The following is a 26,148-nucleotide window of genomic DNA, read 5'->3' as shown; positions in this document are numbered from 1 at the left end:
CCTGACATAAACATTGTTCTGCACCAGAGGTCAGGAAACTTTTTCCGGAAACGGCTAAATAGTAAATATCTTAGGCTTCAGAGGCTGATTTCTGCTGTTTCAACATTTCAGCTCTGCTTGCTGTTTGAGAAGGAGGCCATAGATAAAATTTAAATGCATCTGCGGCTTTGTTCCAACAAAATAGTAATTGTACAACAGGTGACAGACTAGATTTGGCCCATGGGCCTTAGTTAGTGGCCCCTGGTTTTATACTACTCATGAATTAGTTGGTCTTATATACTATGGGGGAGGGAGTGTAGGTGGATAGAAACACAGCATGCTTGCCAGATTTTCAGCTGTTATCTTAGAGTTTAGTGAGTTACCCCACAGCACTTCTCCCTGTCTTCCAATATGAGAAGAAACAAGGCCTTGGGAACCACACCGTAGGAGTTGCTACAAAGGAATTATCACCCAGGGACACTACCAGAGTTGCAAATCTGAGAAGGAGATTTGAGGGAGAACAAAGAGTAAGAGGATTTGGAAGGAAGATCCTGTTTTCTCTGAGAGAGTGGGGCAAAGAAGGTGATCCACACCACCCGTCTGATTCACTTCAAGTTGGAATCAACTTGAAAATAACAACAAAAAAAATTTGTTCTACTAGATGTTCAAAAGTTGTTTAAGGAGAGCTTTGAGGGATCTTTGAAAATATTTTTCGTTATTTTTTAGGATGGCTAGCAAGCTATATTTTGTAGATATTGTGCTCTATCTTGTCTGTAAATGCACACTGATAGATACACACACACACACACACACACCCCTATACCCGTATGCTAAAAAGGCAGCTGTAGCATCTTCATAGCCAGCTTTTCTGGTTAACTTGTTGCCTAAAACTTTTACTTGACAGCTTACAGGGTGGCCAGCATCTTTAACATGAGATGAAACACATTGGATGTTCGTTAACAGAGAAGGGGACTGGGCCACTCCTTCTGTGGGCAATGCAGGGTGTAAGCTATAGTCACCCCGCAGTGCTGTGGAATACCAGACTGCCCTGCCTGCTGTGCCATATACCTCTATCCTCCCTCTGTCTCCATGCTTCCCAGCTCTTGGTGAACACTACTCTACTCTCCACTTCATAGACCAGGTTTTGTAAAAGGAGACTTTTATTGTAGAAGTTGCTTAGAGGCCATGTAGTCCAATCTCCTTGGTTTTAGCCTTGAAGACATTTGTGATAAGATCCTTCTGTCTTGCCTAGTATCCTTGATGCTTTCACGGCAAAGGAATGCTAGCTTTAATGGTTTTGGTGACTACTTTAAAAGTAACTGTGTGTGAGTGAAGTTGAACGCATTTCCCTTTGATCACTGTGTATAGCCCTTGCCTATTTTCCTACTGGACTATGGTCTTTTGAGTCCCTGGAGGACTCACAAATCGTAGTCACAGTTACTCAGGGACAATGTTATACATGGAAAGATACTAAAAGTTAAGAAATCGAATTGAATATTGGGAACAGAAGGGGGGTCAACGATGACATCTTACAAGATTCTGCTTCATTGCTGTGGAGGGAGGGACAATGACCTTGGGAAGATATTTATTCAGAGCAGCAGCATTGTTTCTGATAAAAAAAAAAAAAAAAGAAAAAAGGTAACAGAAACAAAGACACCGGAGATGGAACATGTTGTTTGACATCAAGAGGTAGTTATCAGTGCTGGGAAAATACTTTCTCCATAATTATTCAATTCACTGATCATAATGAACACTTATTTTTGTATATTTTGGGCAACCCATCTAAATTAGGGGGAAAGTATGTCATGTAAAAGCTTATCAGAATAATAAAAGTACTAAAGAAAATGATCTGATGACTACTGGGACCCCTCATCCAGGGAGTCACTAAACAGTTCTGTAAACATTTTCCTTTTGGAAAGCCTTGCAGAAGGCATCGGCCAATACACCCTGAGGCACCTCCCCAGTACAACCTGAATGCATCCAGATTTCCGTGTCGAGGGTGCCAGCCCCTGTCCCAGTCGCTGACCAGCTCTTGTCTGGCCCCAGGCAGTAGCTTTCTGTGTCTCCTCTTCCTTTCCTTGCTCTCTTTCTCTGCTTCACACCTTCCATTGGCTTCCCATTTCTGAGAGAATATAATCCACATTCCTGTCTGGCCACGCTTACAAACCTCTGCTTAGTGCCCCCACTTCATCTTGTCGCCTCACCCTTGTCCAGCTACACCAACCAAATACACTGCACCTGTTTGCTTCCACCCTATGGTTTTTGCACACGCTGCTCTCAATACTTGCAGGCTTCTGTCTCTAGATATTCACAGTTACTCCTCCTAATACTGTTTACAATTTATTTATTTATTTTTAAAACTTAAGAGAATCAGACAGAGAAAGACACAGACCCACAGAGATTTCCCATCTGCCAGTTTGCTCCCAAAGCGCCTGCAACCACTGAGGCTGGGCCAGGCCAAAGCCAAGGGCCAGGAACTCTGGTGAGGTCTCCTACACGGATGGCAGTGACCTAAGCGCTTGAACTATCATCTGCTGCTTCCCAGGGTGTGCATCACAGGAAGATGGAATAAGGAGTACAGTGAGCACTCCAATCCAGGCCCTCCTGTATGAGCGGTGGCAACCCAAGCATCACCTTAGCCACAGTGCCAAATGCCTGTCCTCTCCCAATACTTTCAATTTCACCCTCAGCACTGTCTCCTTAGCAGCCTCCCCTGGAATCCACACACCACCCCACAAAACCTAAGACACCTGGGCACTCAACCAGATCACTCATTTTCTTCTAAGTACTTTTCCCTTCCAGAAATTAGATGATTTTATATTGTCTGGATGATTTTGATAGAAGACGGAGAAGCGAGGAGAAAGCTGGGTGGGCAAGTGGTACTTCTGGACATAAACAATGCAATTATGCTTCTTTTTTTTTTTTTTTAAGAAAAGTTGGGTTATATAAACTGGCAAATGTTTTTGGATTATTGTTCTCCAAGGCTTTGAACATTGCAAGAGGCAGTTTACACACATCGCAACAAAAGGAGGAAGGAAATCAGGCAGTTCTCTATCTAATGCTATTTTAAGATTTTCCCACTTGTTGGTTAATTCACCGTCGACACTGAGGAGGAATGCATTGTAGTGCTCTGGAGCCAAACTCAGTCCCCACCCTCCGGCTGATCAGCTTGATGCTAGCGATGTTGAAGTGCACCTGTCCCTCAGTGTACTGCCAGTGAATGTGGGGTAATAAGGGTAGCCATCTTGGCAGTCTACTGGGAGGATTAAAGTGGTTAATACACCTTGTTCCTAGAATGGCCTATGGCACACAGTAAATGCTCAATAAATGTTCACTGTCATCATTACCAGAGAACAGAAAACGACCCTGCCTCTCAAGGCCCTTTAAGGGGAATAAAAGGTTGGAATTTTCAATTCCACTCCGGCTAGGGCAGGAGCAAGATTCCCTCCTCCCCCAAGTTAACTTCTGAAGCAGAGATCCATGATGGGCAGATATTTTTGCATCTGTCCTTTAACAAACTACTTCAGCAGTTGAAAACAATGGAGGAAATCTTACCGGCTGCGCACCAGTATCATCTAAGAAATACGACATAAGAATTCAGAAAAAATGTTCTGATTTCATTACCAGGTATTCACACACCACCCTCCTGCCATGAGACACACAGCCCTCATAGCTTTTAAACACGTTTACTATTAGTTATCGCAGATCAGGGAAACACAAAGTATCTATCTTTTTGGGATTGGCTTAAAAAATCTATTTACTAAATATACCTAGCTAACCAAAGGGATTTCCTATTAATGTTATTTGTAGACTTATTTTTCTTTCTCCCTTCAACCAAAGCAAGTGAAATCCATGAGAGGAATCCAGAGTATTTTGCTTATTATAATATATGTAATATATAATTATTTGGCATATTATAATTTTGCTTATTATAATATATATATAATATAAAATATAAAATTATTTGGCACTCAACAAACATTTACTGAATGAATCTCCAGGGAGATGCTGTAATTAATCACTGGTAAAAATGTATACATGAGTATATGTAATTGTCCAAGGTCACAGCTAATCAAGGCTACAGCTGAGTTTAGCAGGTGCTTGAAACATTCCATGGGCTCATATTAAAACCCAACCCAACTGGTGTTTCCACTGCCCCCAGTTAATGATAGAATTGTCTGTGCTTACTGCTTTTCTCCCAACTGTCTACTGTTCCCCAGTGTCGGCGGAATGCTCAAGAAATGAGTCCTGCCTCCGTCAACTCGACGTTCTCACATTGATTCTGGCTTTGGTGTCGTCTTGTCTTAGGTTTTCCAGCTACACCAGAAGTGGGACTCTAGCTCAGTATATCCACATGGCGATTTATAAGTGATTCTTTGATTTGTAAGAGACTTGCTAAAGACTTAATCATGAGAGAAAGAAACGCACTGAGAAAACTGAAGCTCAGCAAAGTTAAGTGGCCTTATCTGAGCTTTCTGTACTTCTGGACAGGCTTCTATAATAGGAGCCAAAGCCACATGAGTTAACTGCTAAAAAAAAAAAGAAAGAAAGAAAGAAAGAAAAAAAAAAGAAAAGCAGCAGCAAGGAGGAGCCTCTTGCTCCAAGTGACCAATCTTGGAACCTGTTTCCAAGATTATAACCTGTTTTATGCAACCCTTGGAACCAAGGGAACTTTACAAAGGATTAAAATTTGAGAAGTAAACAAAGATCCTTTTATTTAGGACTCTGCTTCTCTGAGGAACAGGAGGCTCCAGTTCCGCAGCCATTTATTTAGACTGGCTCCTCAATATGTAATTTTTAGCAAAATCTGATGATCTTAGAGTATAGAAGACACAGCGATTGGAGGTGATGATGAATGCTAAGGTAAAGTCATTTATTTATTTGGGTTGTTGTGGGCTGCAATCCAGTCCCTCTTGTTTATGAAAGTGGAAAGTAGATTTAATGTTTACTTATAAATATCTGGTTCTTTGGTTTTCCTAACTACCTTTATACTTTGCTTAGAGTGACGGCAATGGTGTTTAATGCAGGATTTGTTTTCTGTAACAGCAACAACAATTTTTGCTTATGCACGTAAACATAAGTACACCTAGAGGTGTATACTTTGAGTTTGAATACGCAGTTCTGGGTGGGTCGGACTTTTGGAAGTGAGTCTAAAGATACTGGATCAAGTTTTCCTCCTGCTTTCTTACTCACCTCACAGACCCCTCTCTGTCTTGTTTGTCTGGTTTTTCCACATCCTTCGTTCAAATTCGGATCAAGTTCCATGTTCTCCACATCCCTCTCTCCCTCTCCTGAAATCCTAGAGCATCAGTCGTCTGTTTATATTGTACCTACTCGCACACAGTTAACACTTCCATAATAGATACTTTATCAAAGTTTTTGTTCAAAATGAAAAAATGAGGCCATTAGTTTTTTTAAGTCAAATAATATACAAGTATAAAAAGGAAACAGCCAAGTTGGGGTGTATCTTTTTGCACTTTTTCTACACTGAGGAAGAACACATGCCTTTCTATGTAGCTGTGTTCATGTGCTCCCCTCTGCTTTATTCATCTGGCAATGGCAGATGCACTCGGACCCCTGTCATTCAGCAGCCATGAGGACTTGACACATCACTACATTTATCTAGTTATGCACTGTGCGCATTCCTCTGGGTCAGTATGTATGTCTAGATCATACTTGGTCCCTCCTTAGAGATGAACAGCCATTTCCATAAATTTCACCAAATGAAATTACACAAGCATTGCCTACTAGAATTCCCAACCCCACTGTTTCTCCACCCTACTCCACTGCATGATATAAATCTTTAAATACTTTGCTTATTATAAGAAATAAATGAGATTATTGTATTATTTTAAATTGCCTTTTCTTGGCTACTACTGACATTTATCATTTTTTACTAAATTTTTAAAATTTTTTTGTCCATTTAAATTTCTTCTACAAACTCCAGTTCACACATTTCACCCATATTTTTTTCTTTTCAATTCGTAGAAGTCCATATTCTTATGTTAGAGATGTAAAGCCTGCCTTTCATATGTGTGCCCAACATTTTTTTCACGTCTTTTTTTTTAAGATTTATTTATTTGGAAGAGTTAGAGAGAGGACAGATTAAGGGAGAGGTCTCTGTCCACTGGTTCACTCTCCAAATGGCAACAACAGCCAGGGGTTGGCCAGGCTGAAGTCTGGACTCGGGCTCTTCATCTGGGTCTCCCGTGTGGGTACAGGGGCTCAGGCACTTGGGCTATCCTCCATCCTTTTCCAGGAGCATTAGAAGGGAGCTGGATCAGCAGTAGAGCAGCTGGGACTCAAACTGGTACCCATATGGGCTGCAGGTGTTACAGGCTACGGCTCCACCCACTGTGCCACAGGGCCAGCCCTCCATGTCTTTTTTTAAAACTATATTTATGCTTTTTTTTTGCCTTTTAAAAACTGTCATTATTTGCAATTTTTTCCCTTTATAGTTCCTTGCTTTGTTTCTTTGTAAGGAAGTTTTCCTCACCCTGACATTTCTTAATTTTTTTTTTTAGAATTTTTTCACTTTAAGATGTTTAATACACTGCTCCAAGTCTCCTTTTTCTAAATATTGATAAATTCTATTGATTTATTTGTTAAAAAAAGATTTTATTTATTTACTTTAAAGTAGTGTTACAGAGAGGGAGAAGGAGAGAGAGAGAGAGAGAGAGAGAGAGACAAACAGATCTTCCGTCCACTGGTTTACTTCCCAAATGGCCACAATGACCAGGGCTGGGGCAGGCCAAAGCCAGGAGCTTCATCTGAATCTCCCATGTGGATGCAAGGGCCCAGGCATTCAGGCCATTCTTGGCTGCTTTCCCAAGCACATTAGCAGGGAGCTGGATTGAAGTGGAACAGCCAGGACCCGAACTGGCACCCATATGGGCTGCCGGCATTGCAAGCCATGACTTAACCCACTGCTCTAGAGGGCCAGCACCTCCAAGTCCTCTTTTTAAAAAATATGACAGAGAGAGAGGGAGAAACAGAGATTTTTCCATCTGCTGGTTCACTTGTCAATACCTGCCACAGCTGGGACTGGGCCAAGGCAAAGCCAGGGTGGAGCCAGGAACTCCACCACACATGCGTGGTAGGAACTCAGGTACTTGGGGCATCATCTACTGCTTGTCAGGGTGCACATTAGCAGGAAGCTTGATGGGAAGCAGAGGCAAGACTCGATCCCTGGCATTCCAGTATGGGATGCCGGTATTCCAAGGAGTAGCTTGCCCCACTGCACCACATTGCCCACCCTGTTCCCGACTGTAATGGGAATGGCTTAGTTATTTCAAAGCACATTTGCTTCTTGTCAAGATGGTAAGCAATTGCTGGCACAATGTTCATGGAAGCCTGCTATTTCATGTGAATCAATCTTCTGAGCCACTGAATATCAGCCATTGCCAAGTATCAGAAATGTTTAACATACCTCCTGCTGGGAAAATTTGCCATTCTCTAGGAATGGCACCATTTCTCTTTGGTGCAGAGCTGAGTTTGCAAGGTGCTCACATCACCTTGCTTATCTCCTTGAAGGGAACGTACAGCATATTTCATATTTTTGCTGAGCCACTATAGTAAGCTGGCAAGAAAGGCCAGGAAGATTCTCATACATTCAATCCTATAGATGGAACTTTTTTTTAAAAGATTTATTTTATTTACTTGAACGGCAGAGTTACAGAGACAGAGAAAGAAGAGATTTTCTACTTGCTGATTCATTCCCCATTTGGCTGCAGGAGTCATGGGTGGGCCAGGCCTAAGGCAGTAGCCAGGATCTCTATCCTGGTCTCTCACAAGATGGCAGAGGTCTAAGAACTTGGGCCATTTTTCGCTGCCTTCCTAAGTGCATTAGCAGAGAAATGGATCGAAAGCTGAGCAGTGGGACTAGAATCAATGCTCCAATATGGTATGCCAAAGTCAGAGGCAATGGCTTAATCCATGGCACCACAAAGCCAGCCCAAGATGAAAACGATTTCTAAAGATCCTCAGGATGGTTGCTGGGCTTTATGTGAGTCACCCACCCACCCTGAAATGTACAGTCACCTGACCTGGAAAGAGAGCTACCTCAGACTCACCTGTTCTCTAAGAAGGTTACCTAGCAACTGTTGAGCCATATCTACATTTTGCTAGATGGATATGGTAAGAAATTTTGTTTCCATGTAGATATAGATGAGGACAGGAGTTTTACTATAAAAATGTCACTTGGTTGTCTGGTAGCTGCATGTCAAAAATTAAATAATGCTCTAACACCAACATTTACTATTGATCCAAACTGGGTTTTCCTTTGAGTTTGTTGAAAGTAATCAGAATTACTAACCCAACATTTGTTACAGTTCTTGGAATCATTCACTTCTCTGATTTCTGAGAAATATACCTTATGGTTGCATTTAAACACAAAGGAATTCCTTGCTAGTCTTTTATTTGTTTCTGAAGCTATACTTAGATGATATCATCTCTAAAAAATAGCATTAAATTAGGCATTATCTGTTACAGGACTTTTTCCAGTAAGCTGCGCAAAGGCACATTTACCTTGGCCAAATTCTAAGATTTTAATCTGGCTAGTCTTTAAGAAGCTTCAAAAATCTTGATGGGGGCAGGTGTTTGACACAGTAGCTAGGATGCACGTGGGACACTTGCATTTCTACTGGAGTGCTGGTTCAAGTCCTGGCTGCTCCAGTTCTGATCCAGTTTCCTGCTTGTTTGTAAAAGGAAAATAGTTTCTTTTCCTATCCATTTTCTTTCTTTTATCCTTGTATGGATGAGATTTCTTCTTTCATTTACTGGTACACTTATGTCATTTGCGATTAATGTGCTCTTACTCTTTATGTTATAAATATTGATGTTAATGACCTATGTGAAATGGGGCTCATTGGTAGGGTTACTTAATGTCTAAGTATAGTATCACTACAATATATCACAATATATCACTATATATCATTATTATTATATCACTATAATACCCTTTGTTGTGTTTAAATGAAAGCATAAATTACATACATCTCGAATTGCACTGAGATTGGACTATATTCTGAGTTTCTGATTTTCAGTGGTGACAATGATCATTTCTTAACCTCTAAGCTGGTGTTAATATTAACTTGTTGGCAAGACCTGTGCAACATTTTTGGATATTTCTATGGCTAAAGTTTTAAATATATATTTCTAGAAAAGGTTAGAAACAAAATTGTGTAGGTGGTAGTAATATCTAAGATTGTCGGAGTTAATATTTCAGATAAACACAGAGGATAAAATGTATGATTATCACTATGTATGTTAGATGAGTCAACTTTATATTCTGATGCTTTCCTGTATTAGAGATGAAAAAACAATTTAGCTCAGTGGCCAAGCTCATTTTCAGTGGTAAAGCAATACATTAGACACTTTAAGCGAGCCAGTTCCTAAACTCAAAAATACAAAAAGGGCAGTATGCACTCAAGATGTGTGAGAATTGAAGGGTATTTAAGAGCCTCATCGCACTGTGTCCTAAAACAGCCACATTGGATTGTAGTATGACGGTGTTTACAGAGATAAGTGTGAAAGAACCTTTTCCTGCTCACATGTATGCTAGTGGACTAATCCCATACCTGAAGCATTTTACTCACTGTAGTTGCAAGAATTTCCTAAATATCTTGACCTACGGGTTTATTTTTTTTCTTAATTTTTATTCAGAAATATTAGAATCAAGGTGAGACAACTGTAAAAGTAGTAAAATGGTCTAAAGATTTTTAGTGTTGTATGCTTTGGTCAACATAAAAATATCCTAGAATTTTAGTTAATTACAATCACAGCTAAAATTTACTAAAGGTTGTATTGTCAGTCACCGTTATACCCAAGTAGCGTGCATGCACTGTCTTTTATCCTCATATCTCTACAAGATAAGTATCATTTGCTTCACGTATGAATGAAGTGGTTGTGGCTGAAGGAGGTTAAGAAACAGACACAAAGTTCTGAAAACAAACCAGGATCCTAGCAGCAGCTGGCATGGTCTGCACGGGGTTGCTGCTCAAGACTGCTTGTTTGAACAGATGTTTCATATATTATAAGAGGAAAGGAGCATGTTCCACCAAAGAAAGTGAATTATTGCAAGGAGCACATGGTTTCATCACAGTTATAGCTGTGGGCAGGACCACAGTCTCCTCCCTCCACATGGGCTCAGATCCAGTATCTGAGCATTTTGGTTCCAGAGGCTCCATATTCACAAGATAACAGGATAGCCAGGGCATAATGCCTATAACGACGAATAAGAATGTTTCTTTCTTTATCCAAGTCTACATATGTTGGATAGCTTTAATTTTCCTTTTTTATACTGCCTATCCATGATTTCAGTTTTTGAAGTACTTAATGTGTTAACACATGGTTTTATTATATGTGTGGTAAGATTTCTGACTACTTAAATTCTACCTGTTTAGAATTTTAGATTTTCCTCCTACTCTCCTAATCTTCTTATGACCCAGGTAAGCCCCACCAAATCTGCTCTTTCTATATTGTCCATTACTTCCTCTTAAAGATTTTTGTGCCATTTCTTACTGATCATGGGCTTTGTTCCAAAAAACAAAAGGCATATTCCCACAGGGAAGGTGGGTGGATTTTTAGAATCCATGTCTTTTATGGTTTTGTCAAAATGCTGTAATTCTAGATCCAGTTGTCCCGTGTCTTAGTGCCATTTGATCATCAGAGTAGGGGAAGTAACTTGGGATACAAATCCTACTTTAGGATTTGGGTAGATTATTATCTTTATGCTTTTTTGCTTTTTCTTTATCTTTGAATTTCTCTCTCTTGTTTTGTTCTCACTTTTGTTAAGTACCTTTATCTTTTTTTTTCTCTTTTTAAATCCTTAGCTAACAACAAAAGTACCAACTGTAATGCCATATAATTCCTTTGTTTGTGTATGGTTATCATGGCTAAAATAGCTTCTACTGATTGGACACTGAAAATACTGTATATTTAATTCCTACTTGTAAATAACACTATACAAGATAGTTATTAGCGTTTAGTATTACTGAATTTAGTTATTACTGAGACAAGATAGTTATTACCATTTCTGTTTTACAAAGGAAGTAAATTATGTCACAATCCATCAACTTCATCGCATTGTATCTCATCATGAGTTTATATTAAAGTTGACTCATTCATCATCTATTTGTTCATTATTCATAAAACACATTTATTCTACCAATATTTATTGAACATCTGTTATGTGCAAATAATGCTCTTAAACATTGTGGCGATTACAAAAATGACTCATAGGTCCCTGACTTTAGGTAGTTCACAAATTCAAGGAAGAAATAGCACCTGTGCATACACACAAGGAAGAGCTCTTGAACTCTCAAAACCCCATCCATTAAATAGTATCAATTACAGAAGTAAGATAAATAGATGTTTGTTCAGTGACGGAGTGCATGGTTAATCAACTGATATTGGAAGAATAATGCAGATAAAAGTGTGTGTACAGGCAGAGGAGAGCTGAAAGGATCAGCAGAGGGTCTATGGGGAATGTGACATTTTGGCAGAATCTGGGATAGAGCTCAGAAGTGAGGAAAAGACATTGCAAGAGAGGAAACTGCATGATCTCCATCTGAGGTGGGTGATTGTGAGGTATGAAACAGATGGGAGCTAAATGCACGAGGCAAGTGGTAGTGATGCAGGTGAAAATCTAGGCTGAAGTTCCTAAAGCACTGACTACAGGATGTGGGTCTATTGACTCAGCAGCCTTTTAACTGAAACTTTACCGTAAGGTTTCTTTTTTTTTTTTTTTTTTTAAAGATTTATTTATTTATTTGAAAGTCAGGGTTAACACAGAGAGAGGAGAAGCAGGGAAAGAGAAAGAGAGAGGTCTTCCATCCAATGGTTCACTTCCCATTCTTAATTGTACACAAAGCAGAGAAATAAAACTCTCAGTAGAAAACTCCATTTGAAAATCCCAGGGGGCTGGCACGGTAGCATAGTAGGTTAGGTGTCTGTCTGTGGTCCTGGCATCTCATATGGCACTGTATGAATCATGGCTGCTCCACTTCTGATCCAGCTCCCTGCTAATGGCCTGGGAAAGCAGTGGAAGATGGCCCAAGTCCCTGGGCCCTTACACCCATGTAGGAGACCTGGAAGAAGCTCTTGGCTTCAGCCTGGTCTTGCCCTGGCCATTGTGGCCATTTAGGGAGTGAACCAGTGGATGGAAGACCAACCTCTCTGTCTTCCCCTCTGAAAATAAATAAATAAATTTTTTTTTAAAAAGAAAATCCCAGATCGATTTAAGAAGAAAAAAATGTACTGCCAGTAATCTTTAAGTGTTTGAAATATTTAATAAGTATCTTGGATTAAAAAAAAAAACTTGCTCCCAGTTGAAGCCTCAAAAAAACAAACAAACAAACAAACAAAAAAAACAAGTCAAAACTATCTCATAGTTGGATATGGGTAGGGTAAAGATTTCTATTATCAGCATCAAACAAGTTCTTCACATTCAGAATACATATTTTAGTCTCATTCTTTGTCTGACCTGTCTCTCCAGTTCCAAGACAAATTTATTTGGTATGGTTCTATCTCTGATAAATCACAAATCACAGTGAAAGTATCAGCAGGATATGTTTCTTTGGATATTCCATAGAGAAATTGGCCAGACTTCAGAGTCTGATAATCTTGGATTGCAGCTCTGGTTTCATGCTCACTAACTGTGTATGTGATCCTGGACTAGCCAGCTCATTTTCTACTCCTTAGTCTCTACTAAAAAGTGAACTAAGAATACCTGTCTCTTAGGATTTATGCAGCTTAACAAATACACACCCATACCCACACACAATCACATACAGATGCTACTTAGAAAACAGTGGCAATTTTCTTCTCATTCTGTCTTGATTTCTTGTTCTGCAAATTTTTATGATTTAGTTTATATAGCTATGGAAGGAAGAGGACAGACTTTGACAGATGTCTCCGGTTTGGGAAAATGGTATAACACAGTGGTTAAGAACACAGCCCTGGTACCCCCCACCATCTCAAAACTTGAACGTAAGTTCCATGAGAATTGGGGACTTGTCTGTCTGGTGCACTGCTGTTTCCCAAGCACTTCAAGAACGTCTCAGTGAGAAGAGATGCGCGGCAAACCACAGAATGGTGAACATTTTGGTTAATTCATTGGCTCTAACCAATCTAACCACGCGACCCGGCACAAACCTTCACCTTCTCTGCCTCCACTTTTTTTTCATCTCAAGAATAGATTTAATAGCAAGGTTTTAAGTCAGATAAAACATTTAAACAACCTTATAACAGCATGTTGCCTATAGGAGCATGTCCTAAGTGTATCTCTAAGTGAGAAGTGCAAGCTGAGTTGGGTAAACCAATAGAGACATTTAGGTGTGGAAGTCTCTCTCATAAAGTGCTCCCTCAAGCACCTTCCCAAACTCTACAGCGGTCAGCTACCTCCTCCCTACAGTGTGTGACCCAATGCTATTCTGCTTTTAGAAGGCGACCCTTCTGAGACATACTTCATAGAGAGGGGATGCTCCCTCCGCAAGGGAAAGCGGAAGGAACCAGTGGAAGGAATCAGGGCAGATTCGCCACCAAAATTTTCACCACCAACCTGATCTCATTTAATCTTCCACTCTCTGGGTGATTTACTATTCTTTTCATGACACTTGTGCAGAAATAGGGCTTCAAGGTCTCACAGGTCTATGTGAATGAGGCCGCACAACCTTCCTACCATTCGGCAATAAGCAGCACACAGCTAGTACATTCCTCCCCAGTCCCTCTGATGGGTGTTGCTGTAGAACAAATGCAAATCTTCCATCTCTGGCTGCAGGGGGCCCAGCAGCAACATGGTGGTTCTCTCCTTTGAGAATAAGGAAAGTGCTCCAGAAGAAATGTTTTTTCATGTCTTCTCCATGGAAGATACACAAGGTGTAAGAAAGACTTTGCACCCATCATGACACATTCAAATTCAAATCTCTGCTCCATACTGTAGGTTATTTTTATCACCTGGTAAATATTTCTACACTGTCATCCTGAAGAAATAGCAGGTTTGAAGTCATCAGGGATGCTACTGACACTTTCTATACAACTAAAAATAAGTGAAGATTTTTATTGCAATTTTTAAAGAAGCTGGCATTGCCAACCTCTATCCAGCACAAGCATATTTCATGCCATTAGTAGCTGCTCAATGGACCTTGGAGGCACCATGCAATTTTCCTCTAAATGGCACTGTATTGTAACTACTTCCTTCCCAGGTATAATGAGAGACCCCCTATTAAAATAAATATCACATAAGCAGAAGCATTTTTCAGATGTCCAAAGGTACTACGGCCTTTTATCAAAAGAATGATTATTCCTTGTGATTTTTTCCACTATTCAATGAAATGGCAATGCCTGATTCTACTGAATACAAAGATCTTGTGATACACCTTGTAAACAGCATAGCACGTATTTGTATTTTTCAAATTTTTAGTTATTCATTTAAGTTATTCATTTGAAAGGGAAAGAGAGACAGATTGAGAGGGAGACAGAGAGATAGGTGTCCCTTTAATTGATTCGTTCCACAAATGCCCACGCCATGCAAGGTAAGCTGAAACTGGGAGTGAGGAACTCAATCCAGGTTCCTCACACAGCGGCAGGGACCCGACGACTTAAGCCACCAACTGTTGGGAGCGGAGCTGGGAATTAGAACAAGGCATGAAGACATGGGATATGAGAGTCCCAAGTGACATCTTTTTTAAAATTAAATTTATCTTTTTCTTGAAAACAGGGACACTTATATCACAAAGTGAGGGATTCATGGTAATGATCAGTGAAGCAATATTTATAAGTATATGCCACATAACATTCACACAACTTTAATACTCCATATTAACTTCCACAAATGAGAGAACATATGTGATATCTGTCTTTCTGGGTCTGGCTTATTTTACTTAGAAGAATGAGCTCCAGTTCCATACATTTTATTGAAAATGTCAGGATTTCATTCATCTTATGATTAATAATCCCTCATGTATATACACACCACATTTTCTTTATTAATTCATCAGTTGATGGACATCAGGTTGTTTCCATATCTTTGCTATTGTGAATTGAGCTGCTATAAACATGGGAGTGCAGGTAGCTCTTCCACATGTTGATTTCATTTCCTTTGGATATATGCCCAGGAATGGGATGGCTGGGTCATACTGTAGATACATTGTTAGTTTTCTTTGGAATCTTCATATTGTTTTTCTTAACAGCTGCACCAATTTGTATTTCCACCAATGGTGTATTACATTATACTTTACAACCTTGCCAGCATTTGTTATTCTTTGAATTTTTAAAAGATTTATTTATTGGAAAGAGTAATAAATAGATCCTTTAAAAAAAGGATTTGCAAATGGCCAACAGACACATGAAAAAATGTTCAAGATCACTAGCAATCAGGGAAATGCAAATCAAAACCACAATGAGGTTTCACCTCACCCTGGTTAGAATGGCTCACATTCAGAAATCTACCAACAATAGATGCTGGAGAGGATGTGGGGAAAAAGGGACACTAACCCACTGTTGGTGGGAATGCAAACTGGTTAAGCCACTATGGAAGTCAGTCTGGAGATTCCTCAGAAACCTGAATAGAACCCTACAATTTAACCCAGCCATCCCACTCCTTGGAATTTACCCAAAGGAAATTAATTTGGCAAACAAAAAAGCCATCTGCACCTTATTGTTTATTGCAGCTCAATTCACAATAGCTAAGACCTGGAATCAACCCAAATGCCCATCAACAGTAGACTGGATAAAGAAATTATGGGACATGTACTCTATAGAATACTATACAGTAGTCAAAAACAATGAAACCCGGTCATTTGCAACAAGATGGAGGAATCTGGAAAACATCATGCTGAGTGAATTAAGCCAGTCCCAAAGAGACAAATATCATTTGTTTTCCCTGATCGGTGACAAGTAACTGAGCACCAAGGGGGAAACCTGTGGAAGTGAAATGGACACTATGAGAAACAGTAATTTGATCAGCTCCTGTGCAGACTGTTGTTGTACAATGTAATACTTTGTCCATTTTAATATTTTATTGTTCTAGTACTAGTGGTTGAACTCTGTAATTAACACACAATTATTCTTAGGTGTTTAAATTTTAACTGAAAAGTGATCCCTGTTAAATATAAGATGAGAAAAAGAGAGGGAGGAGATGTACAATTGGGGTCATGCTCAATCGGACTTGCCCCAAACGATGGAGTTAGAAATGTGCCAGGGGATTCCAATACAATCCCATCAAGGTGGCATGTACCAATGCAATCTCGCTAGTCCACATGATCAATTTCAGTTCACAGTTGATCACACTGATAGGTCTAAGAGTCACAGGGATCACACAAACAAGACTAATGTCTGCTAATACTAACTGATAAAATCAGAAAGGGAGAGAACGATCCAACATGGGAAGTGGGAGACACAGCAGATTCATAGAATGGCAGATGTCCTAAATAGTACTCTGGCCTCAGAATCAGCCCTTGAGGCATTTGGATCTGGCTGAAGAGCCTATGAGAGTATTTTAGGCATGGAAAGCCAAGACACTCTGGGGAAAAAAAAAAAAAAAAAGACCTAAATGAAAGATCTCTGCGAGTGTGATCCCAGTGGAAAGAACGGGGCCATCAAAGTAGGAGGTACCTTTCTCTGAAGGGAGGAGAGAACTTCCACTTTGACTATGACCCTGTCAGAATCATATCGAAGTCGGCGAACCCTAAATGCTTCCATAGCCTCGGCAACTCATGACTAGAGCCTAGGGAGATTACTGACACCATAAACAAGAGTGTTAAATTGTTAAGTCAACAACAGGAGTCACTGTGTACTTACATCCCATGTGGGATCTGTCCTTAATGTGTTGTCCAATGTGAAGTAATGCTATGGCTAGTACTGAAACAGTATTTTTACACTTTGTGTTTCTGTGTGGGTGCAAACTGATGAAATCGTTACTTAGTATATACTGAATCGATCTCCTGCATATAAATATAATTGAAAATGGAAAAAAAAAACTTGGTGTTAAATTGGAAATTACATAGAAAATTAATCAATTTTTTAAAAAAAATATCATGTAGGATCTCTGTCCTTAATGTGCTGTACACTGTGATTTAAAGCTATAACTGGTACTCCACCAGTATTTTTCACTTTGTGTTGCTATGTGAGGGTAAACTGTTGAAATCTTTACTTTATATATACTAAACTGATTTTCTGTATATGAAGAGAATTGAAAATGAATCTTGATGTGAATGGAAGGGGAGAGAGAGCGGGAAAGGGGAGGGTTGCGGGTGGGAGGGAAGTTTTGGTGGGGGGGAAGCCACTGTAATCCATAAGCTGTACTTTGGAAATTTATGTTCATTAAATAAAAGATAAAAAAATAAAAATAAAAATAAAAAAACAAAAAAAGGATTTGTTTAGTTTTTCCTATGAAAGGTAGAGTGACACAGAGAGGGAGGGAGGGAGAGGGAGAGAGACATCTTCCATTTGCTGGTTCACTCTCCAAATATCCACAATAGCCAGGTGCCAGCCAGAGAGAATCCAGGAGCCAGGAACTCTATCTTGTTCCCCATGTGGGTGGCAGAGGCCCAAGCACTTTGTCCATCTTCTACTGCTTTCCCAGACACATTATCAGGAAGCTGAGTCAGAAATGGAGCACCTGGGCCTGAAATCAGCTCTTTGATACGGGAAGACAACATTGCCAGTGGTAGCTTAAACTGATGTGACACAACGCAGGCTCTGAGGAAGAGAACTTACATCCTCTGGCTCACTGGCCAAATGGCTACAACAGCTCTGGCTGGACCAGACAGAAACCAGGAACTCCATTTGTGTCTCCCGCATGCATGGTAAGAATGCTCAGGTACATTAGTGGGAAGCTGGATCAGAAGTGGAGCAGCCAGGACTGGAACCAGCACTCTGTAATGGGCTGTGAGCCTCTCACACAGATGTCTGACCTGCTGTGCCACAACACCCACACCCAAATGGCATCCTAACCGCTGCACCAAATGCTTGCCCCTTATTTGTATTTCTACTGTCTCCTGGTCTTCCTGAAGAATCTAACTGAAGGTATTTGATCAGTGGAGTGCTGTAGCCAGCATGCAGAAAAGATCTCTGAAGAAAAATACTCCTCACTACGAGATTAACCACCTCAACATAATTATTTAACTATTTAAGGAATTATTTAGATCTGCCCTAGTTCCAACCAATAGAAAGTTTAACATCTTTACATCCATAAGACTGTTGTTTGCAAAGTCAAATGACAGCAATTTGACTAATTTATATAATGTTTCACATAAGAAAAAAAATTACTGTTATTATATAAAGTCTTAGCTCCTGTTTAGCTCTGGAGTTGATAAATCTGCATAGCATAGATAGTTCATCCATTTCTCTCCTGACTATGGGAAACTTCAGGTTGATTATCAAGGCATGCTTGAGCATCATGGAATAATTTCTAGTTTTCCTTGTTTATTTGTTTCTCCTTCTAGAAATTCCACTGAACTATGACTCATTAGTAGGCTGATATCTCATTATGTGCCGTTAATGCATGTTTCGGGGCAGAATTTTCAGTCAGCATACATATTTTACCAATAATGTAGGGTATGTGGTTGAGTGGTTAAGATGCTACTTGGTATGCTCATATTCCACCTCTGAGTGCCTGGGTGGAGTACTGGCTCCACTCCAGATTCGGCTTCCTGCTGTGTTGTACTCTGGGAGGCAGCAGACTTAAGTAGTTGAGTCCCTATCACTCTCAAGTGGGAGACCTGGATTTAGTTCCTGGTTCCTGGCTTTAGTCTGGCCCTACCCTACCCTATTATGGGCATTTGGGGACTGAACCAGCAATGGGAGATCTCTGACTTTCTGTTTCTCTGTCATTCAAATAAATAAAATCAATTTTAAAAAAAGGAATGAGCAATGTATATTAGTATGTTTTCACAAAAGCAATACAAATTAAAAGTTTTCAAAGTTTAAGCAATATGCAAAATTTGAATTTTGCTTATGAATTCAATGTATATTCTAGATTAACTAAAATGGTAAAGGGAAGCATCCTAGTATACTGTTATTACTCAAATAAAAGAGCATTTTTCTTCCAATAAATTAAGAAACATGACCATTTCTGTCATCCAAGCACATCAGAAAACCTGTTTTTATGGAATTTGCTTAATTACACTTAGAGAAATTTAGAATTTTATTTAAATATTTAATTGTGTAATATTATGTTTAACTTATTGTGAAATGGGACTCATTACAATAAGAGTTTAGTAACTCAAGGTAATAAAATATAATTAATATGCTTTGATAAATGGATGTGCATTAATTATATATGTTTTGTTAAACCTATCTGGGATAAAATGGTAGGTGTTTGCTTCTTCTGTAACTTTTTAAAATTTTAAAGGCAGAAGCAGAGAGAGAGATCTTTCATCCGCTGGTTTACTCCCTAGGTAGTCCCAACAGCTGGAGGTGGTTCAGGCCCAAGCTAGGAGCCAGGAACTCCAGCTGGGTCTCCCACATGGGTGGCAGGGAAGGCATCCTCTGCTTTCCCAGGTGCATTAGCAGGGACTGGATTGGAAGCAGAGCAGCTGGGACTTGAACTGGTGCTGTGATATGGAATGTAGGCATTGTAAGCTGTGGATTAACCCACTGAGCTACAACAGCAGCCCCTGTATTTTATAAAAATCTTTAGTTCACACAATGATTCCATCCACTATCAATCAAGACGCTGGTGATAAACGTCGAGCCGTTTTCAGGAAGTAGCTATCAAACTCTGTGCCAGCACAGTATCAAGCAGGGAAGACGGAGGCGGTGCAGGAAGCTGAACTTTTCCCAGAACACTGAGACGGGCTTACGTTCCTTGAGTGTGCACCAGGAAACTTGTGAAGTGGTGAAATGATTAACTTCGAGTCTGCGTTTTAGAATCTAGGAATGTTGAAGAACTGCACCAGCTACACAAACAATACAGCAATAATAGGAAACTCTAATACAGTATTTTAAACAAATAAAGCTGTAACAATATAATATTCTAATGCTACATTTCTTTTAACCTTCAAGGTATGTTAAGGGCTTTGTGAGAGGAAAAGTCATTCAATACAGCACTGATTCAAGATTCTTGGTGTCACTGAAATATTTCAAAAGGGTGCACTGGGGATAGTTGCTCACTTTGGAAGGAGCAGATGGAAGAGACATAGGTTAAATAAAGAGAGAAAATCCAATGATAATCGAAACAGCTGAAAGAGCCAAGTGGTTTGGGAGGAGCGCAGGTACATGAAGTGAAATCACATTAGATAAAAATGGAAAACAGGACTGGGCTCAGTTAAGGAAGGATTTGAATGCCAGAATAAGGAAACTGATGTATTAAAAAAAGGAACTTATTCTGAATGGAGAGAGAGAGAGAGAGAGAGAGAGAAGAGATATTTATTTATTTAATCTTCTGGCTTACTCCCTCAATGTCTGCAACAGGGAGGGCTGGGACAGGCTGAAGTCAGGGGCCCAGAACTCAGTCTGGGTCTCCCATATGGGTGGTAGGGATGCAAACACTTGGGCCATCATCTGCTGCCTCCCAGGGCATGCATTCACAGGAAGCTGGAATCAGAGCAGAGCTGAGTCTAAACCCAGGCACTCTAATGTGGAATGATGGCCTCTTAACTGCTTTGCCAGACCTCTGCCTGCCCTACTTATTTTCTGAACAATATCTTATCTCATTTCAGAAACCTAGTGACAGTATTATGGTTTCACAGGGCTACTTACAATGGTTGGTTTCCTTATATTCAGAATCATACCTTTACTATCATTTGTTTACAATTTATCAAGGTTCAAAATACCTTTTTCTTCTTTGTTCTTTAACTTAGGCCATAAAATACAGTCCAAGAAGTGATGTTTTGTATTTTTAAAATAAAAATCAATGGTGGAAACATTTTAGCTTTCAAGACATAGTCTTTTTATTTTGGGATTTTAATTAGTACTAAATTGAAAACACGCCTCAAATGACAATTTACATGTAGTGGTGACAAACACGGGACAAGCAGATTCAGAGTTACACGGGAATGGGAAAGCGACAGGGACTCATGTTTATACAGAGTCAGCAGGGGCTGCGGAGGGCACTGGCTCCCACCCGGGTCAGTAGTGCAGGGGGTCTCTGTTTAGAACCTCAATTGCATTCCTCTTGCCATATGAATTGGACCCCACACTGGGAGGTGAGAAAATGGCACCAAAGTTGTTGCTGGAATGAATTAAAAAATTTGCCAGGCGTTGCGTGGCACACGTGACAGTGTTGCATTTCCGTTTTTCCACCTGATGACTGGTAACAGGAACAAATGTGAAAGGTCACAGAATTAGAACTGGGGTTAGATACAGCCAAGGGACACTAAATATTTCATAGTGATGAGAACTGAAGGACGTTGTTTATAGAAATAGCTGGAGATATAATAGGATATCTATCCTCATGGTCAACATTACATTTCCCAATGTAATTCTTTACTCAGAAGTTCAGAATATATTCCAGATAATAATAATAATTAAAATGTCTGTCTTATATTCTTTTAAATCTTGCTGATGATTTAGAAAGTAAAATATATATGTCATTTGGAATATGGGGCAATTTTTAAAATTATTCATTTCCTACGTCTTTCAAAAAAGAGTTAAACATATTAATTTGTGTTAAGTTCCTTGAGATAATTGAAGCAGGCATGTTAAAGAAATGTTGGGGCCGGCGCTGTGGTGTAGTAGGCTGTCTCTGCCTGTGGTGCCAGCGTCCCATATACTGGGTGCTGGTTCGAGTCCTGGCTACTCCTCCTCAGATCCAGCTCTCTGCTATGGCTGGGAAAGCAGTAGAAGATGGCCCAAATGGTTGGGCCCCTGCACTCAAGTGGGAGACCTGGAAGAAGCTCCTGGCTCCTGGCTTCAGATTGGCCCGGCTTCAGCTGCTGCGGCCATTTGGGGAGTGAACCAGCACATGGAAGACCTTTCTCTCTGTCTCTCCCTCTCTCTGTCTGTAACTCTCCTCTCAAATAAATAAATAAAATCTTTTTAAAAAGACAAAGAAATGTCCGGAGGAAATGATGCAGCATGTGACAACATGAATGAGTCATGAGGACATTACCCTAAATTAAATAAGCCAGCCACAGAAAGAACAATACTACATGATTTCATTAATATGAGTTATCTAGGGCCAGCGCCGCGGCTCAATAGGCTAATCTGCCGCCTTGTGGCGTCGGCACACCAGGTTCTAGTCCCGGTCGGGGCACTGGATTCTGTCCAGGTTGCCCCTCTTCCAGGCCAGCTCTCTGCTGTGGCCTGGGAAGGCAGTGGAGGATGGCCCAAGTGCTTGGGCCCTGCACCCCATGGGAGACCAGGATAAGCACCTGGCTCCTGCCTTTGGATCAGTGCGATGCGCCAGCCATTAGAGGGTGACCAACGGCACTCTCTGTCTCTCTCTCTCTCACTGTCCACTCTGCCTGTCAAAAAAAAAAAAAAAAAAAGAGTTATCTAAAGCAGTCAAACCCATGAAGCAAAGAGTTGAATGGAGGCTGCCAGGAACATAAAGAAAATCACATAATTACTAACCCATGGGCATAAAACTTCAGTCCAGCAAAATGAATAGAGAATCATCACACAACATCGTCACCATCATCAACAATACTGTGAGGTGTGCTTTAGAGTTTTTAAAACCTTTACTAGCACATTTCCTTCTGACCTCAGTAGCTTCTTCTGCAAGCTTCAAGTGAACAGGATATTTGTGCAGTGCGAATACAGGATGACAAACCAATTATTCCAGCAAAGGAAACTGATTTGGGGAACTAATTATTTGTTCTTTATCAGTGTTATCCACATTCCCTGTTCAATTATTTCTCCTGGAAGGTACAGTAAGCATGAGCAGTGTTCATTTCAAAGGAGAGATTGAATGCTTTCAAGGGTTGAACTGCTAACTCCATACATTGGACATTAAATTCTGAAAGACAAACTTTTCCTGAAGAAGAGCAGGAATTGGAAATGGGTCCAAATACTGTAAATGAATATACTTAAAGCTATAAAGGAAGTCACAGGTCAAACTGGGAGGGTTCAAAGGCAGTATCCGTAACAAGATATGTGTAGCAAATGATTGGAGTAGAATGTAAAATACTCACTGTCCTAAATGCTGAGCAGTCATTTGATAATTGGTTGGAAGGTCAAGAATAGAGTTTTACTTATTCTAAATAAAACTATAGCTTATTTGAGTTGTGTTACCACCATTCTACTTAAGAGAAATTGTAAGAGTTTTCCTGTTTGCACACCCTTGAAGGAAGCAGGTGATGGCTCAAGTACTTGATTCCTTATCACCCATGTGGGTGACCCAGATTGAGTTCTGGGCTCCTCGCTTCAGCCTGGTCCCACTCCTACTGTTGTTGGGAATTAGGAAATGAACAAGCAGATGGAAGATCTCTGTTGCTCTCTGTCTGTTTGCTTTTCAAATAAAGAAAGTTAATGGGAAAGTATATGTTTCTTTTGCCTTAGACATGAATATAAAGTTATTTTGAGTATGGTTTATAAAGTCCCATCTTGTACATATATGAAAGTTGCATAAATCAAAATGATGTGACTGAAGTTTATGAAGAAAATATTAAATAATAAATACACACTAGCTTTATGTCTTAAAGGAGCTTAAAATTTGACACATTTGCTACATAGGCTTTCTTAGCTTTTTATGAAATTTGTAGGTTATTAAATGATTTAAAAGGTCAGGATGATATATCATTTCTTCTTTAAAAAAATGACCAAACATACTGATGTCAGGAATCATGCTGAAAAGCAATTTGAAGAGTATTTTGTAAACATTTCTAACAACAACTCAAAGTAAAAAGTGTGAGAGTAGAATGAAAGTATTCAGATAATGGCTGGCACCGCCACTCACTTGGCTAATCCTCTGCCTGCAGCACCGGCACCCCGGATTCTAGTCCCGGTTGGGGCGCCGGATTCTGTCCCGGTTGCTCCTCTTCCAGGCCAGCTCTCTGCTGTGGCCCAGGAAGGCAGTGGAGGATGGCCCAAGTGCTTGGGCCCTGCACCCGCATGGGAGACCAGGAGGAAGCATCTGGCTCCTGGCTTCGGATCAGCGTAGCGTGCTGGCCACAGCACGCCGGCCATAGCGGCCATTTGGGGGGTGAACTAACGGATAGGAAGACCTTTATCTCTGTCTCTCTCTCTCTCTCTCTCTCTGTCTAAATCTGCCTGTCCAAAAAAAAAAGCATTATTCAGATAATAAGTAATGTTATGTATTATTCTGTTTCTTAGTGAAGCTCACGTGTAACAAACCAACAGCAAAAGACATGTGAGGCACGGCATCTTAGAATATATCAAAATCTAAAGAAAGACCAAGATATAGATGGATATACTCAGTAACACTGCTAATTTTCCTGTCAGCTTGCAAATATTCTGCTTCTCAGAAATTTCATATTTATTTTAAAATTATTTCTATCTATGAAAAAAAAGTTGAAAATTACAGCCATTTCTGAGAACATTCTGAACTAACAATCTCTGAAATAACAAAGAAAACCTGATGATGGTTCATACCAGTTATTACACCTGTGTGCTGGAGAAATCTGAACATACTGTCATGGATTTCCAACCAAGAAGAAACACCCCAAATGAAAACCAAGACAAGGTGATGATAATTCTAATGAAAAGCTTTCTAGGATGACTTCAAGGACTTCTGTGGGAGGTAAGCTTAATTCTTCTTGGCCTTAGAAGGTGAATAAGGTCAGTCTCACAAGACTACATGGAAGAAAACTGATTTTGGCACAAAATCATCAGTACATTATTTATGATATATGCATAGATGGGGACTTGAGAATCTCTTGCCAATGGGATATTACCATTTTAAATGGTTCCCACTTGAAAACTGTAATCACTGCCAACAGTTTCACTTGGTATAGTTTTTAGACCTCCTTAAAGCTACCATTTAAATGCCATGATTCCTTCCCAATAAGCCTTCCTAGGAAATTCTGATGCACTGGAAACCTATTGAAAATATTTTTGAAGACGTATTAATTAACATTTATAGCAGCTTACAAGTTATCTCATCAAGAATAACTTTTTGTATTTCTGATTATTTTTTCTAACTTGAACTTCTTAACGCCTTTAATTTAGCACCCCCCTCCAGATTATTTCTATCCATTTCATTGTTTAGAAAAATATGTAAAAGCTTTGGATATTTCCATTCTTTTGAGAGATAAAACTTGAAATTTTCCCCAGTGTAAAATACTTGCATTACTTAAGTTTCTCTGGTTTGTTTCAGTATTAGAACAGAAATTACCACCTCTTGGCTTTTCCTGATTCACACTAGGGCTTTGCCTTCTAAGTTCTGCCAGCCTATTTCTTGAGAAGACTAAGTCTGTCACAAGTTCCACCACAGTCTTTAAAGAACACATAATTTAAGGAGCAATGAACAGTGTGCAATTCTGTTCCTTTAACATGATTGAGAAATCTACTGGCCCAAGAGCTGTTAGTGATTTAGCCATATTTGATTCTAATTTCCCCACACTTTACAGAAGAAAAAGGGTATTAGAGTTACTAACCTTTCAACAGGTGTAGCTTTCAGGTGGTTCATTGCAACTGAGAGCACAAGTAGAACTACTGGCAGCTTCAGGATGCACATTGCTCATCTAATTCTCTGAAAAGAATAATGCACACTGAAATCAGGACATTTCCTGTAGTTCCAACTGATGTAATTTTAAATTAGAGCCCAGTAAAATAAGTCTTTTGAAAGCAGAACTTATAAGACCTCTATCATCATTAAGAGGCAATAGCAATATAGGTCTTATAAATTATATCAATATAGTCCCTTAATATTGTTCAAACAATTTTAAAATTATTTTAAAAATGTCTGCTTACTCTCTTCCCTTCTCTATAAACAATCTGGAAGATCGGTATATAATACATAAGCTCTTTATCTTTACTTTGAAATATAACATTTAACAGCAGGTCTGCTTTTCCCTAAATAAATAATACTTTCCCCCAAACAGGACAATTTTTACCTTTTAATCTTACAATACCAGAAAATGACTTTGACAGCAAGAAAGCTTCATGGAAACAAGGTCAAGCTTGAATCCCAAGCTTTGCTGCTGACTTGCTAACCAGTGCTCCAGCTCTTAAATACCCTTCACACCTGTCTCAGCTCTGACATCAGGCAGCTCACAGAGACTTCATTAATTTCCATCCCCATAGATAGAAGTGCCTCATAGA

General features: G+C 39.7%; 1 protein-coding gene across 1 annotated transcript; it reads right to left on the bottom strand.

Annotated features, from left to right (window-relative positions):
* Positions 1-21,051: 21,051 nt before the first annotated feature.
* On the bottom strand, positions 21,052-25,561 carry IAPP (islet amyloid polypeptide). The gene is made up of 2 exons (XM_062195523.1): positions 25,482-25,561; positions 21,052-21,232 (listed from the first exon to the last, which is right to left on the bottom strand). Exons 1-2 carry the CDS (start codon positions 25,559-25,561, stop codon positions 21,052-21,054), a joined length of 261 nt encoding a protein of 86 aa, XP_062051507.1.
* Positions 25,562-26,148: the final 587 nt, after the last annotated feature.

This window comes from Lepus europaeus, chromosome 6 (assembly GCF_033115175.1).
Source record: "Lepus europaeus isolate LE1 chromosome 6, mLepTim1.pri, whole genome shotgun sequence".
Taxonomy (NCBI): domain Eukaryota; kingdom Metazoa; phylum Chordata; class Mammalia; order Lagomorpha; family Leporidae; genus Lepus; species Lepus europaeus.
This window is presented reverse-complemented; position numbering and strand designations above follow the sequence as displayed.